The 13921-nt window shown below is 33.9% G+C and overlaps 1 protein-coding gene across 1 annotated transcript in view; it reads left to right on the top strand.

Moving 5' to 3' along the window:
- The window catches only part of ankhd1 (ankyrin repeat and KH domain containing 1), a 198412-nt gene that overhangs the window by 94928 nt on the left and 89563 nt on the right, over nt 1-13921 (top strand). The window contains 8 exon segments of the mRNA XM_051934204.1: nt 254-348; nt 806-1043; nt 1265-1456; nt 1688-1797; nt 2168-2255; nt 2370-2497; nt 5382-5525; nt 5702-5804. Of these exon segments, the coding sequence (XP_051790164.1) occupies nt 254-348; nt 806-1043; nt 1265-1456; nt 1688-1797; nt 2168-2255; nt 2370-2497; nt 5382-5525; nt 5702-5804 (1098 nt within the window).

The raw sequence follows: 13921 nt of genomic DNA, 5'->3' as shown, positions 1-13921 counted from the left end.
AAGTTACTTGATTTAATCCTCAAAATAATCACTAAAATTTTTATTCACACACACATAATTGATTATAAGACCACTATTTGTATGCTTTTTTTGCATTTATTTTACTTAACAGTAAACTCAGAATTCAGAGTTTGTGGCTTTTCAATAAAGACGCAAAGTTTAATATGGTTTCTTTCCACGTTTCTTGAAAAATGTAGCTAGAGTTTTATCAAGTCTTTTGTGTTTTACATCCTGAATTTGATCTTTTTTATAGGACACTTAGACATGGTGAGGTTCCTATTGGAAGCAGGAGCTGACCAGGAACATAAAACGGATGAAATGCACACAGCATTGATGGAAGCCTGCATGGTAATATTTAGTTACAACACATTTCTTGTAGTTCCAATATGAATGGTTTTTTTAAAAAAAATACAAGGTGTGAAGTGTATGAAATTACCTCAAGCTTTTAATGTTGTAACCGTTTGAAACACATGATAGATAAATAACAGGGAAAAAGGTTATGTAGGGTGGATGTTTTGTTTTATATTTGTGGAATATATAATAGTATTTTTCTAGCTGTAGCATCATTTTTAGTGCTATTGATGGAGTGCTTGATTAGCTTTTTCTGATTTGAGACAGCACTTTTATTTTATGCCTGTTAACATGATGCATATTTTGTACAACTTTTCTGACACACAATCATTGCCCGTTGTTAGAAGTATTTTGTACTGTCCAATATGAAAATCCTGTTACTTAGATTTACAATTTTCTTGGTTCTTTTGCTGTTTAAATGTAATTTATGCTATTTTGCTACATCAATATCTAGGATGGTCATGTTGAAGTTGCACGGCTTTTACTGGACAGTGGTGCCCAGGTGAACATGCCAGCTGATTCATTTGAATCTCCGTTGACGTTGGCTGCATGTGGAGGGCATGTTGAACTGGCAGCATTACTTATAGAAAGAGGTGCAAATTTGGAAGAAGTGAATGATGAAGGATACACGCCTTTAATGGAAGCTGCTAGAGAAGGTCATGAAGAAATGGTGGCATTGCTGCTTGCACAGGGTATTGATTTTCTTTTTATTAGGAAGTATATCTATTATGTATTAAACAAAAATAAGTTTTGATTATTTATGAGGATGAAATAGTGAGATGAGTAATTTTGAAATGTACCTTTTATAAGGTTTTAAGTTACATACTGTAGTTCTAGGTTTTGGTGCTAATATTATTAATTCATATTAATGGATTTGACGCATATCTATTTGATATCTTATTTTTGTTGTAAGGAGCCAATATAAATGCTCAAACAGAGGAAACTCAAGAGACCGCTTTGACACTAGCATGCTGTGGAGGCTTCTTAGAAGTGGCAGATTTCCTGATAAAGGCAGGAGCAGATATTGAGCTTGGATGTTCAACACCTCTTATGGAAGCTGCTCAGGAAGGTCATCTTGAATTGGTCAAGTACTTACTAGCAGCAGGTAATTAACTCTAAACACGTACCTCACAGCCCCAGTATTAATTTTTGTATGTAAATTTGGGCATTGTGTTAAAATTAATTCTATGAGTATTGCTTTATAGATTGATTCAAGTTTTGGAAAGGAAAAATATAACACAAAATTGTTTGTGCAATTACTACTATAAAATGCTTTTTCAACATCAGTGTAGGGAGTTGAGATAAGTTGTATTTAATAATGGTTATTATTTTGCAGGTGCAAATGTTCACGCTACCACTGCTACTGGAGACACTGCGTTAACCTATGCTTGTGAGAATGGGCACACTGATGTTGCAGATGTACTACTTCAGGCTGGGGCAGATTTGGTAAATGTAATATTTATAGTTGATTTCTCTTTAAGAGAAACAAATATCACTTTATACTCTTTTATAATTAACTGCTTTTCAGTACAAAATGTAGGGTTGAAGGTTGGAAAAATAATTTTTTGTGACTAGAATTGCAAAAATGCACTCCCAGTTTTCAGTGTACTACTTTCAAGTAAAAACTGCAAGTCACTTGTACTGTTTAAGGGGTATAACTTTTTCCTGATATTGTATTTGTTTAAACACTAGAAAAATTCATAGAAAGTGTATAAGAGTATGACAGCAAACAGTTTGGTATACTGAAAGGAAAATTTAAATTTCTCTTTCATTGTTTTTTAATTGATATTATTTGATCAATGCACTTCTCAAAAAGGAACATGAATCTGAAGGTGGAAGAACACCACTGATGAAAGCAGCAAGAGCCGGCCACTTGTGTACTGTGCAGTTCCTAATCAGCAAAGGTATGAATTTTAAATTCATTATTTCACTGATGTTTTTATTTAGTTGTTTGATTTGTGTGATAAAGTAAACATTTACAGTACGTACATTTACATTGCCTTTACAATTCCTTACAGGTGCAAATGTTAATAGAGCTACAGCTAATAATGATCACACAGTGGTGTCTTTGGCTTGTGCTGGAGGTCACTTGGCTGTAGTTGAGTTACTTTTGGCACATGGGGCTGACCCTACGCACAGATTAAAGGTAAGCGTGCTATTGTGGTATTTTGTTTGATTTTTTGTTTATAAATTCTATGTATAAGGTTAGTTTTGGCAAGAATAAGTGAAAATAAGGGTAATTCTTTACGTATACATTCTAAAGAAGATGCTGAAGTAAAAGTATGCACTTTAGTTTTGGATCTTAGATCTCAATATAATTCTCATTTGAGGTGTTTCATGGTTTAGACTGGTTTTATTTCTTTAAACATTTACAGTAAGTGCGAAAACAAAGTATTCTTTTTGCTGACATTAAGAGGCAATCTTTTCTGCAATTATAAAATCAATGAAAACATGATTTTTGCTGTAGTAGTCTGAAATTGCATTGGATAGGAAAATGTATTGTTATTTACGGGAGCATTAGACAATAAGAGTAGTTAGCCGCTTACAGTGGAATTTAATTTTGTAACCTCAGGGTAAACTGTGGAGTGCCACCTCAGAGGGTTTGTTTATTAACCTTTCAGTATACTGAGTCAATAATGTTACTATTAGGAAAATAATGTAAAATAAACAGTAATAATGACAAATACTATGAGAATCCATTTACTGATTTTTCTTACATAGGGTGTGGTTGTCAGAACAGGTTAGTTTGCCTTTTGTTGGCCATCATAATATAACCAGTTTCTTTATATCACTCTCTCGGTTTACTTTCAACATCCTGTTCTACTTCATTTGATATCTGTAATGCAGGATTACAATAAACTTATTCTTTAATTGAAGATAAATTCTCAAAAAGCCACAAATTTCCTCATCACAAGCATACCAGTCTAATGCTTTTAACAGGAGTACATTCACATTCAGTGTTAGAAATAGTGATAAAACCATCTCACACTGGAGTTATTTTCCCTTCCTGTTTTTAAGTTGTTAACAGACATAAAAGACAAGCATTTTTGTTTAAAGACAATCTTAGTAAAGTAAATAATCATTTTTCTTTAAAGACAATCTTAGATGTAATTTATGAGGTAAAAAATGAACATTCGAGTAATTTTAAAATGTTAAAACCGACAAATATCGATATTTCACTACTTTGACAACCTTGCTCTATACAGTATATGCATACATATTAATGGTGATCTTCTATTAAATTAAATTGTAACAGACCTGTGATGTACTTAAAATGATTTAATTGCGAGGTACATGCAATCAGGCAAACAATTTGCAATAGCCAACAATTGAGCAAGTTGTGAATTTGAGTGTTAATGTGCTTTAAGTTTTATTATTTTTTTAGAGCAGCATCTCACAGTACAAGGTTGTATGTACCTTAAGATTGACTTGTGTCCTGAACAGCTCCTCATTGGCTTCGTCCCATCTTTTTGTAAACCTGCTTGATGCCATCTTTTTGTACTGATTTTTGCTGTTAATTGTGCCTACTCCTTGTCTTTTTTTTCTTGTTACCCCACATTTTGTTCTAAATATTTCCTACTTGGTGTTTTTAACATTAAATTCACTTATATTTTAATGTGTTATCAGCCGTTTTATAATTTACCTGTTTTTATTGCTTATATTCATATTCATATGTATATGTTTTGTTATAGATATATTGCATTTTCCCAAATATAAAACACCTTTTTTTAAAAATTACATTTTCTAGATTGATTATTAGAAAGTGAAAGTTTCATTATAGGTTTAGTGTACTTAAAAACTTTGTCAGTGTTAGTTGTTATTGGCTAGAATGGGTATGTAGCATTTTGCAGTTAACCCCCCCTCCCCAATTTGCTGTTTAAACAGTTTTGTCACAGCATGGTTTAGTACAATCAACAAAGCGTTAAGCAGTCCACTTAACTGCCCAGTTCTTCTGGAATACAAGGGACTTGTTGTCTGTTCCCAAGTTAAATTTTAAAGCCTCTGCGCTCACACTCTTACTGCTTCCATCAGTAGTAACTGTTTAGCCATGTACATGCATGCATAATTCTGCAGTATAATTCTAGTGAACACATGCATGTTTGTATTTTTCAGTTTGTTTTTTTCCTCTATTCAAGGGTGCTAATCATAGCCAAAGGCAGGTTATTACCAATTATACCACGAAAAACCTACTGTTCTGCCCAACTCAATTTTAACCATGTTCCAATCAAGAGCAGTGGATAACTTTGTACAACTTACTGCTTATGTGATGTAATTTCCAATTGGAGCAGGTGAAAAAAATAATAAATACCTTGAAACATACGGGAAAGCAACTGTTAGGAGGCTGAAAAGCTTTGAGGTGTGTGCTAGAGAACAGTAATGAAAAATAGCTGGACAGAAATGAAAAAAGTAATGAAGAGAATAATTATATGAAAAAGAAAGGTGGAGGAGATGATGAAAAGAAAGATGAGAATTATTGGATATATGTTGTGTGGGTCAGATGAGGAAATTGGTGCAACTAGTGATAGAAGGAAGAATAAATTGAACTAGAGACACAGTAAGACAGAGGAGATTGTGGGGTGATGATATAAAACAGTGGTCCGCATCAAAGAATGGGGAAGTCGTAAAGGGAAAGTGGAAAGCTGTGCGTGCCAACCTTCTGATTGAAAAAAGGCATATAAAAAGAGTATAATGTCTATAATCAACATTAAAAAAAACGTTAAAAAACAACAATGAAAATCATCTGGAGACTGAACTATTTTTGTTTAATTTTTTAACTTCAAAATGTAGTTTGCCACTTTTTACAATAATTGAGTAAACCACACATTAACATAAAATTGATGGTTGTTTTAATTAATTACCTTTTAAAATCTTCTCCGGCATATGCAAAACTTGAGTAATGAGAGAATTGAAGCCTTCTGTTTTTGTGAAAATAAAAAAATAACCAAATATTGTTAGTACATAAACAGTTGAATGGTGTGCTGTTCATTTTGATATTTGTCCCATTTCTTTCTGGTTTTTGCATTCCACAGGATGGATCAACCATGCTTATTGAAGCTGCTAAGGGTGGTCACACAAATGTTGTCTCCTACTTGCTAGATTATCCAAACAATATCCTTTCTGTTCCTGCACCTGACATGTCCCAGCTTACACCACCATCTCATGATCAGTCTCAGGTAAATGTAAAACTTGCCGAGAATTTTTAAAAAAATCTTTACTGTATAAACTTTTCATTTTTTATGTTCCTTGTTATGCTTTCTCTTAATTTTTAGGAATGAAAAAGTTCAGATTCTCCTTTGGCAGAATTCTGACTTCATTTTTCAAGATAAGATCTCTTAATATGTTATTTCAGGTTCCACGTGTACCAGTTCAGGCGCTGCCACCAATGGTTCCACCACAAGAACCAGACAGAGCTCCTTCAAACATCACAGCCCCGCCACCTGTTTCAAATAAAGGTCAGTGTTCATGACATAGTTAAATGTTTTTGTTTGTCTGAGAATTGTTTTCTCAAAATGAATGCCTTGGGACAATTTTTTTTTTTTTTTTAATTTATTTTTAATAAGTTATGTTAGCATTGAATTTTTGGCTGCTGTTGAGTGACATTTGACTTTTACCTCTGCCTCCCAAGATTTATGTCAGACACCGTAATTCGGTCCTTTTTAAGCTGACCCATATTAAGTGTGCAGGAAAGTGTCCACCTGCAATGGTCTGGTAACCTATACAAATGTAGCTTTACTGCAGGCATACAAATTAATAGAGATGCATGTACTCTGGTATTAAAGAGAAGAAATCAAAGGAGTGGAAGTTCTTTCCAGGAGAAAATTTAAAACCTTACATTAGTTAAACTAGGAGGAACACACTAGGAGGAACACAGCTTTAAGCAATACATTCTGTTTTATTTTTGTAATATTTGATGTTAGCAACTATAATATAATAGCAGCTATATTGATATTTAGAAAAAGTAGTCATACTGCCTGTATTTCTACATTTTAACATACATGGCTTAACGATAAAGCCTTCATATAGGTTATGTTAAGATTTTTTGAACAAAGCTCATAATGTCACATTAAAAATAACAAACTTTGACATGCGATCTCCTATGAATGTCTGAATTTATGAAATAAACAGTATTCATGTTGGGGGGAGGGGCTCAGACCTCTTTGAGTGAAAACAATATTTTGTACCAATTTTTAAACAAAATAGCATCTTTTTGTGAAAAATCACTATAATTGATCCTTGTACTTAAAAACCATGACACGTTAAAAGACAGTTTCTACAGTTTTCAGCTAGAGCCTTCATTTAAATAAACTTAAATCATAGGGAGTCGGTTTGATGTTCCCATGAAGACTAGCCCTCTAGTCTGAAGAAAAAAAAAATATAATGACTTGGAAAAAAAAATCCAGCAGGATTGATTTTGTCTTTAGTCATAAGAGTGAGCCCTTTGTTCATGTGAGCTCACAACCAATGACTGCTAATCCATAAATTGATAAGTTTTATGGTGTTTTGGATTTGGCAAACAGAAGATCGTCCATTTGATGTATCGTGTTTTACATTCCATGACAAAATAGGGGGAGGGTGGGAAGGGCAGTGATTACAGCTGAACTTGGCAATACCTTTTAACCATTTTTGCAGCACCATCTCCCATCAGGCCACACTCTGTTGGCTGTCAGAAAAAGGGGCAAACGACTGTGCTGAAAAATCGTTCTGCCATTGCTAAATTTGATATGTCCAGCGATATTTAGTCATGTTAAGTGACATTGACCAATGACCAGGTCAGCAACTGCAGTTGGCAAGCCTGCCATACCATATGACTATAAGTTGCACAGTGTGACATCGGCTTAATGGAACATTAGATTCTTTTATTTTTTGTTAACGGAAAAGAAATAATTTAATGCATTCCCTTTTTATAGTACTATTTGATTTTTTAGATGGTCGTCACCATGTATTCTTTTTAAAACAGTTGAAGTTTCTGTTGTTTTATAAATCAGAGATATATATTAAGTCATTGGCTGCTCATCTTCCAGCCTGCATTGTTTTCTTATCAGTGAGTATGGCAAACACAATGAGTGGTATATGATGCATAAGTGCCACATGGTGCCAGAAAATGAGTCAGTTAAAATGTTAAGTGTCCACACTCACCACAATTCTGACATCTAGTGACCATGTGTCCTTTTTTTCCTCATTGTACAATGATGAATCTTCATTGTGCATGCCATTTTCTAATATTTTTAACAGATAAGTTGATCGTCTGATAGCATATTAATAGCAAAAATGGTCTGATTTCAACAGTGGCCAATCAGTCTGTGCATTCCTAATTGTTCTTAAAACCGAAAAGCAAATACATTTATAAAAAAAAGAAACTTGTAATATACTTTTTATTGCTTTTTATTTTCTGCCCATACTTCAAAATACTTTATTTTAGTAGTTATATATGTGTGTGCATGTATGTACTGTATGTGTTTGTATTTTCTATATATTCTTTTTTTTTTTTTTTTTTTTTCTTGATTGTCATATTGCCAGATTTCTTAATGCAATCCTTTTTGTCAATTCCATCTAAACCATGCCACTACATGTTAATGAGGTTGCTGAAATTCAGGCTTTTACATCTTCAGATCCATGAAGTTCCAAGATTGCCAGCTTGCTTTATTACATTCTCCTAAGGTTTATACACAAGACAGATAGTTATGGAGTCTTTTTGTTTTCTGTTTTTGTAACTTAAACAGAATTGGGCATTTACTTTACCATTGCATTTTATCAAATTAGATAACAGTTGTGAAATTTAGTGCAATACCATCTGGACCTGAAGATGTTAAAACTGAAGCATGCACTGTAAGGGGTTTGCTGTTTTTGATGTTCCAGTTTTGCCCAGGCTAATATTTGAGTTATTTAGTTTTTGTAAGTTAAAGCTTTGCACTATGTGTTCTGTTGCATTTGCCTATATAGAATTATTATTGTGTTTACTTGGGCATATATAATATAGAGTACACTATAGTTGCCTTTATTTTATACGTGTTTTTTTTTTTTCTTTAAAAGCATGTGTGACATTCTGTTGACTTTATTGAAATTGACACAGTGACACATTCTTTAGATTGACATATTAAGAAATCTATGTAGGCACTGATTGTGTGTGTTTGTAAAGTGATAAGTGATACTTCTCTGCGTTTAACAAGTGCCATCATCACTTTTATAGCAAATGAATTAAAAATTTTATCTTGTTATGAAATTAAGCATTTTAAGAAAGTAGCTGCCTCCCCTATTTCATTGACTTCATCTCATTATTAAATGTGTGAACAGCTTATTTTTAGTTCCAAATAAAGTAGGTATCTGAATATCACCCCTCACAAGAAGAGACCAGTTGCTGAAATGCTTAGTTACCAGACTAAACTGTAGAAACGTTAATTGCTTTACGTACTGCTTTGAGATGGTTTGCACCATAAAAAGTTCTTTTTAAATTTGATTGTGCAACTTTTGCATTTAACTAATCAGAATATAAGCTATGTTTCAGCAGTTATACAATAAATCAAATGAAAATGAGAGCGGTTCTTTTAGAGTTTAATTGATAGAATAAATGTCATTAGATTTTGCAGTTCTGAATGTGTTTTGTACCAGTTGTAGACATCGGCCTTTCAATAACATGAAGGAGCAAGGCATTATTTATGTCTTTAGTAGGCATGTTGAAGGTGTGGCAGTTGGTGAATACTCTATCACATATGTAGAAATATTTTTGAGCAGGCTGCTGAGGTACTGGACGATAACAAAGCACATGAAACTTACTTAGACTTTCAAAAAGCATTTGATGCAGTCCCCACACTGATTATTTTTTTTTTTTTAAACTGGAAGCTATTTATAACGTACAAAACTGGATTTCAAGTTGGTTAAATAGCAGGCGATGAAGAGGACAGATGAGAGGTGAATGCCCCATGTGTGAATTAAACCCCTTAATGGGTTCTCTCAGGGGCCTGTCTTTGGGCCATTGCATTTTCTAATTTTTATTAGTGACGTAAATTCCAGCCTAATTAGTATCATCTGAAAATTTCATAAGTTAACTAAAGTTGGAGGAATAGCAGATACCTGGGAGGCAAAGAACAATTTAGAAAGATCTAGAAAATCTGCAGTACTGAGCAAACACTTGGAAAATGTAGTTTAATGTAGAAAAATGCAAAGCACTGCATGTAGGCAGAGGGAAGGTTAATTAATATATTAGGGATAACATTCTGTCAGTGACAAGAAGCAAAAAAAATGGCAATTATGTTGGAAAAACTGTTGAGTAAATTTGTTATGCTCAGACTGAGACTGCATTTAGACTGCTGTGTACAGTCCTGGTCAACATACTAGAAAAAGCCATAGCTCCACATGAAGCTGTGCAGAGGAAAGCAAACAATTACATCCCAGAACTTAAGGGCATGTTCTACATTGACAGGCTCAGGAAATTAAATCAGGTCTTTGAAACTGTCAAAAGGCATTAGAAACAATGACCCAGCAGGATTCTTTCAACTAAATAATCACATATTCAATGACAGTAGTGGAGGTTAAGAGGAAGCGTATTTAAGACTGTAGACAGGAAACGCTTCTTGATGCGAAGAGTTGTGGGAATCTGGAACTACCAAGTCATGCAGAAGCAGAAATTTGTCAAAATTTTTATGTTCTTATAAATATTTGATTGTTTGTTAACATTGAAGTCACTTGTTTGTTAAACAAGCCCTGATTTTAGTTTTGTAAACATGAATAAATTATTTTTATAATTGCTTTGTTTTTAGTGCTGTGTAGCCAAATAATGATTACAATTTCAGGTTGAACAGTGATGTTGTATTTAGTAAAATATTTGTTGTGACAATTAGGCAGTTTTTTCACCTCTACCATTTCTGTTTCTCAAAGTGCAACCTGTACGATTGCGCTCATGTCCAATTTTTTTCTTTTGAGCGTGATTCAACTTTTTGGACTTTTTTTTTTTTCCTTCACTTAGTAATTTGTTTTTAAGAAAAGTAGATGTAACTTATGTGGAAATGAAATTGCATTTGAAGAGTTTTATTCTCATGCATGACCAAAAAAGTCCTATCATCCCAATAAAAGTTTCAAGGCTTGCAAGTCCACGAGATCTGTCAACAGAAAGAGTGCATGCTAGCTTTGCTTACATTATAGTGCATTTTTAGCCTAAATGTGCTATAGCATGTCAACATTTTCATCTATTTGCACGTGATAGTCATTTCAGAGGTCTGCCTATGTAATCCAAAGGAACAAATAAAGCCTGAAGACAAATACAGATATCAGCATTCTGATTGATGAAATACTGGAGAGAAGAGGAAAATTGGAATTGTTTGTTTTCTTCTTGGTCTAACACTGTGAATGTAGCCATCATTTGTTTTTTTTTTTGCAATTTCCTATTTAAAAGTGGACTCTTTTTTCAACACAGATGCTAAAATATTTAAATCTTACAGAATAAGACTAGATCTCTGGAAAATTAATTTTAGGTTCTTCTCATTGAAACCAAAATTGATTCTTCCCCTTTGCTCTGTGTAGACAAATGGAGTTCCTCTGTTATTACTACTTGACACACTTTAAGTACTACATTCGGTTTACATTTATTTCACCTTTTCACACAATGTGAATATTCAAAATAAAATCCATGTTTTTTAGATTAACTTTTTAATTGTCGAAAAATGTTTAATAAAGTATAAATAATGCTTGTAACCTCTTTGCAGAAACTAGCATTTTTATTGGTTAAACAAAACATTTTTTGAATAATTTAAAGTGCCTAGCAGAACTTTTTATATTGATATTCTTTTTCATTAATATAATTTTTTAGGTCACCGTATCAGCCAATGCTACAATTTGTATGTCATTAACTATACATTTTTAAATACTGCCTACGGAATTGCAAGGACTAACTCGGCTTCAAAGACATAGAACCATCTTCCAACTGAATTTTTTTTTTGTGTGTGTAAACTAAGTGTATGATGAAGTGTTTGGAAGACTTCCTGGGTCTCCTAAGCAGTTGGTGCTAATCTTAGTTAATTGACCTAAATGTTCATTCTCCTAACATGTTTATATGTTCCCTGTGGCCATTATTTGTGCCCATAATAATTCTTGGCACATCAGTATTCCATTTAATTCTCCCTCTTTATGGAAACCACTGTTACTTTCTTCCTTTTGACTGTGTTTATAAATATGCAGAGAGAGGTCACTTTATTAGACCTGTGCACTTAATAGGTAATATGCCCCTAGTTGTTTCAAAACAAGCTGTCTACAAGGTGTAAGAGAGATGTACCAAAATTCACACGGCAATATCGGTGCATCCCATTCTTGTTTTTATTTAGGTTGTGGTAGGCCTTTGTCGCTAAAGCACTTGTTTCATCTCATCCCAGAGATGCCTGATAGTCTATGGCATCTATTTACTTGAGGGGGCCTGATGTGTTAAGTTGATTTCGCTGTCATTTTCCTGGAACCTTTCTGGAATTTTCCTAAACTGGTTTGGAGGATTATTGAGAAGAATTTGCCACTAACTATGCTGGAATCAGTGAATAGATACACCTGAACCCTGGTGAGGTTTATATGTCCTGTGGCAATTCACATGTTGTTTTTTTCTATTCAGTTTAATCTTTTAAGTTGTGTGGCTGCTTAATGAGCCCTGTGCAGTATGTGTTGAGGCTAGCGTTTCACACAATAAATTCATGCAGCTAAACCTAACACAGAATACAGAACAGGGTAAGTTGTGTACAAGAAATTAGTCTACATTTAGATTGCTTTTTACACTACCAAGTTCTTTAAAACACAAAATGATAGTGGTGAAGAATTCCTGCACTTGTAGATGAACTGTTTTCCAAGACCCAAGGCATTTATTCTGTAATTCTTAACGTTGCAGGCAAATGATAGTGCTTCCAGAGAATCCAGTATCATACTTTTCATATTGTCAACCAGAGAGCCCGCTGTCAAACTTAGCTGGTCTGACTATCATGGAATTTAAAGTTTTTATTAGTTATTAAAAAGTAGTGTGAGCAGCCACACAAGCAGGATCTTCTGTAGATAGAATTGTCAATCACAAAAGAAAAATGCTTCGGTTAATTAAGTGCCTTGGAGTCAATGAGACTTAGTCTTTGCTGTTTGAGTTTACAAGTACATTTTTGGTTGGATCGCTACTAAAACCAATTGATTCATTCTTCAGGTAGTCCATGGTTTCTAAACTTGTTGTAGCTATAAACCCTTCTTAAAGCACTGGCATTCTTTTGACTAACAGAAAAAGGGGTGAGCATGACTGCACTGGGAGATCGATGCTCAGTCAGTAAATATGACATGGGCTATGATTTTCAGTCCTGAGATTTGATGGGATGCAGTGATGAAATCGACAACTGTGATTGGCAAATCTGACAGCCCCCATGACAAATAGTCGAGTAATGTAACATCGGCATAAGGTAGAGTGGGGATGAACCATTTATTACTTTATATTTTAAGTGAGGATTTTATATTAGCTCTAACTTTAGTTGAGATCCTTGCTAGTGTTCTGAATTAATTGCAAAGTAGTAAGCCTTCAACTTAAACAGCCTGACATTAAGAGATTACAATACTACTTCTACTAATGGGTGCAATGTAATTGACTAATAAAATGTATCAAAAAAAGAAGTTCAAGAGCGCATATATTTGGAAGTCACTGTACATTTTATTATAATTTAAGCTGAAGAAAGCAGGACTTCATGGGGAAATGTTATAATTAATGGATAAAAAACAGCAGTGGCATCCAGTGTGTTACTAAAGTTAGACCAATACCACTACATCATCACAGTAGGTATGCAATAACAAGACATGCCATAAGTCATCTGTGGACAAATTAGACTTTTCATCCTGGACTTCCCTTTGGTGTAAATCAGTAAGGACTAGGATTCATGCAATTGTTCAGATTGCCATACACCATTTGTAACAAAGCCCAATGAGTTGTGTATTCTCAGAAGCCTCTTTGGCATGCAGTGTTGGGCTTTGATGTTATCTGACTGTAGAACGTCTCTGAACTCTGTATAAGACTTGCTAGCTTTTACTTATTGAGCAATCAATTAAGTGTGAAAGACAGGTGGAGTCTCAATGGCTAGTCCATGGATATCAAAACTATTAGGTTCTGTACAGCTAAAACCTAAGCTTAAAAGACAAATGCTGACATTGCTAAATGAGTAGTTCTTTAATAAAAGCTATTCATACCTGAAACGGACAAATATCTGTTGTGATGTAAACTTTTAATTTTTAACCGATCATCACTTAAAGTAGTCCGCTAGTGCTTTTAAATTAATGTTAAAGCTGAGTACTCTTGATGGTTTATTTTTTTGTATGTATTATGGGTTACATGTTTGGCTTGAGTTGTGTTCACTATTGTGCGTTTTATTTGGGGTGCATTAATAACTGCTGGGCTTTTGATTATGTTGACGCTGTCATACTAACAGCATCCAGTCTATCATGCATGTTTCCCCTTAGCTGTTAAGTTTTCATTTGGGTTCAATGTATCTAGCATTGATCACTATTCTCTGTGCATTTTGTTCCGTTTTGTGTTTTGTGGTTAGTTATTAGTTGGTCTGGGCAAAATTTAAAAACATTT

Source organism: Erpetoichthys calabaricus, chromosome 11 (assembly GCF_900747795.2).
Source record: "Erpetoichthys calabaricus chromosome 11, fErpCal1.3, whole genome shotgun sequence".
In the NCBI taxonomy this organism is placed as follows: domain Eukaryota; kingdom Metazoa; phylum Chordata; class Cladistia; order Polypteriformes; family Polypteridae; genus Erpetoichthys; species Erpetoichthys calabaricus.
This window is presented reverse-complemented; position numbering and strand designations above follow the sequence as displayed.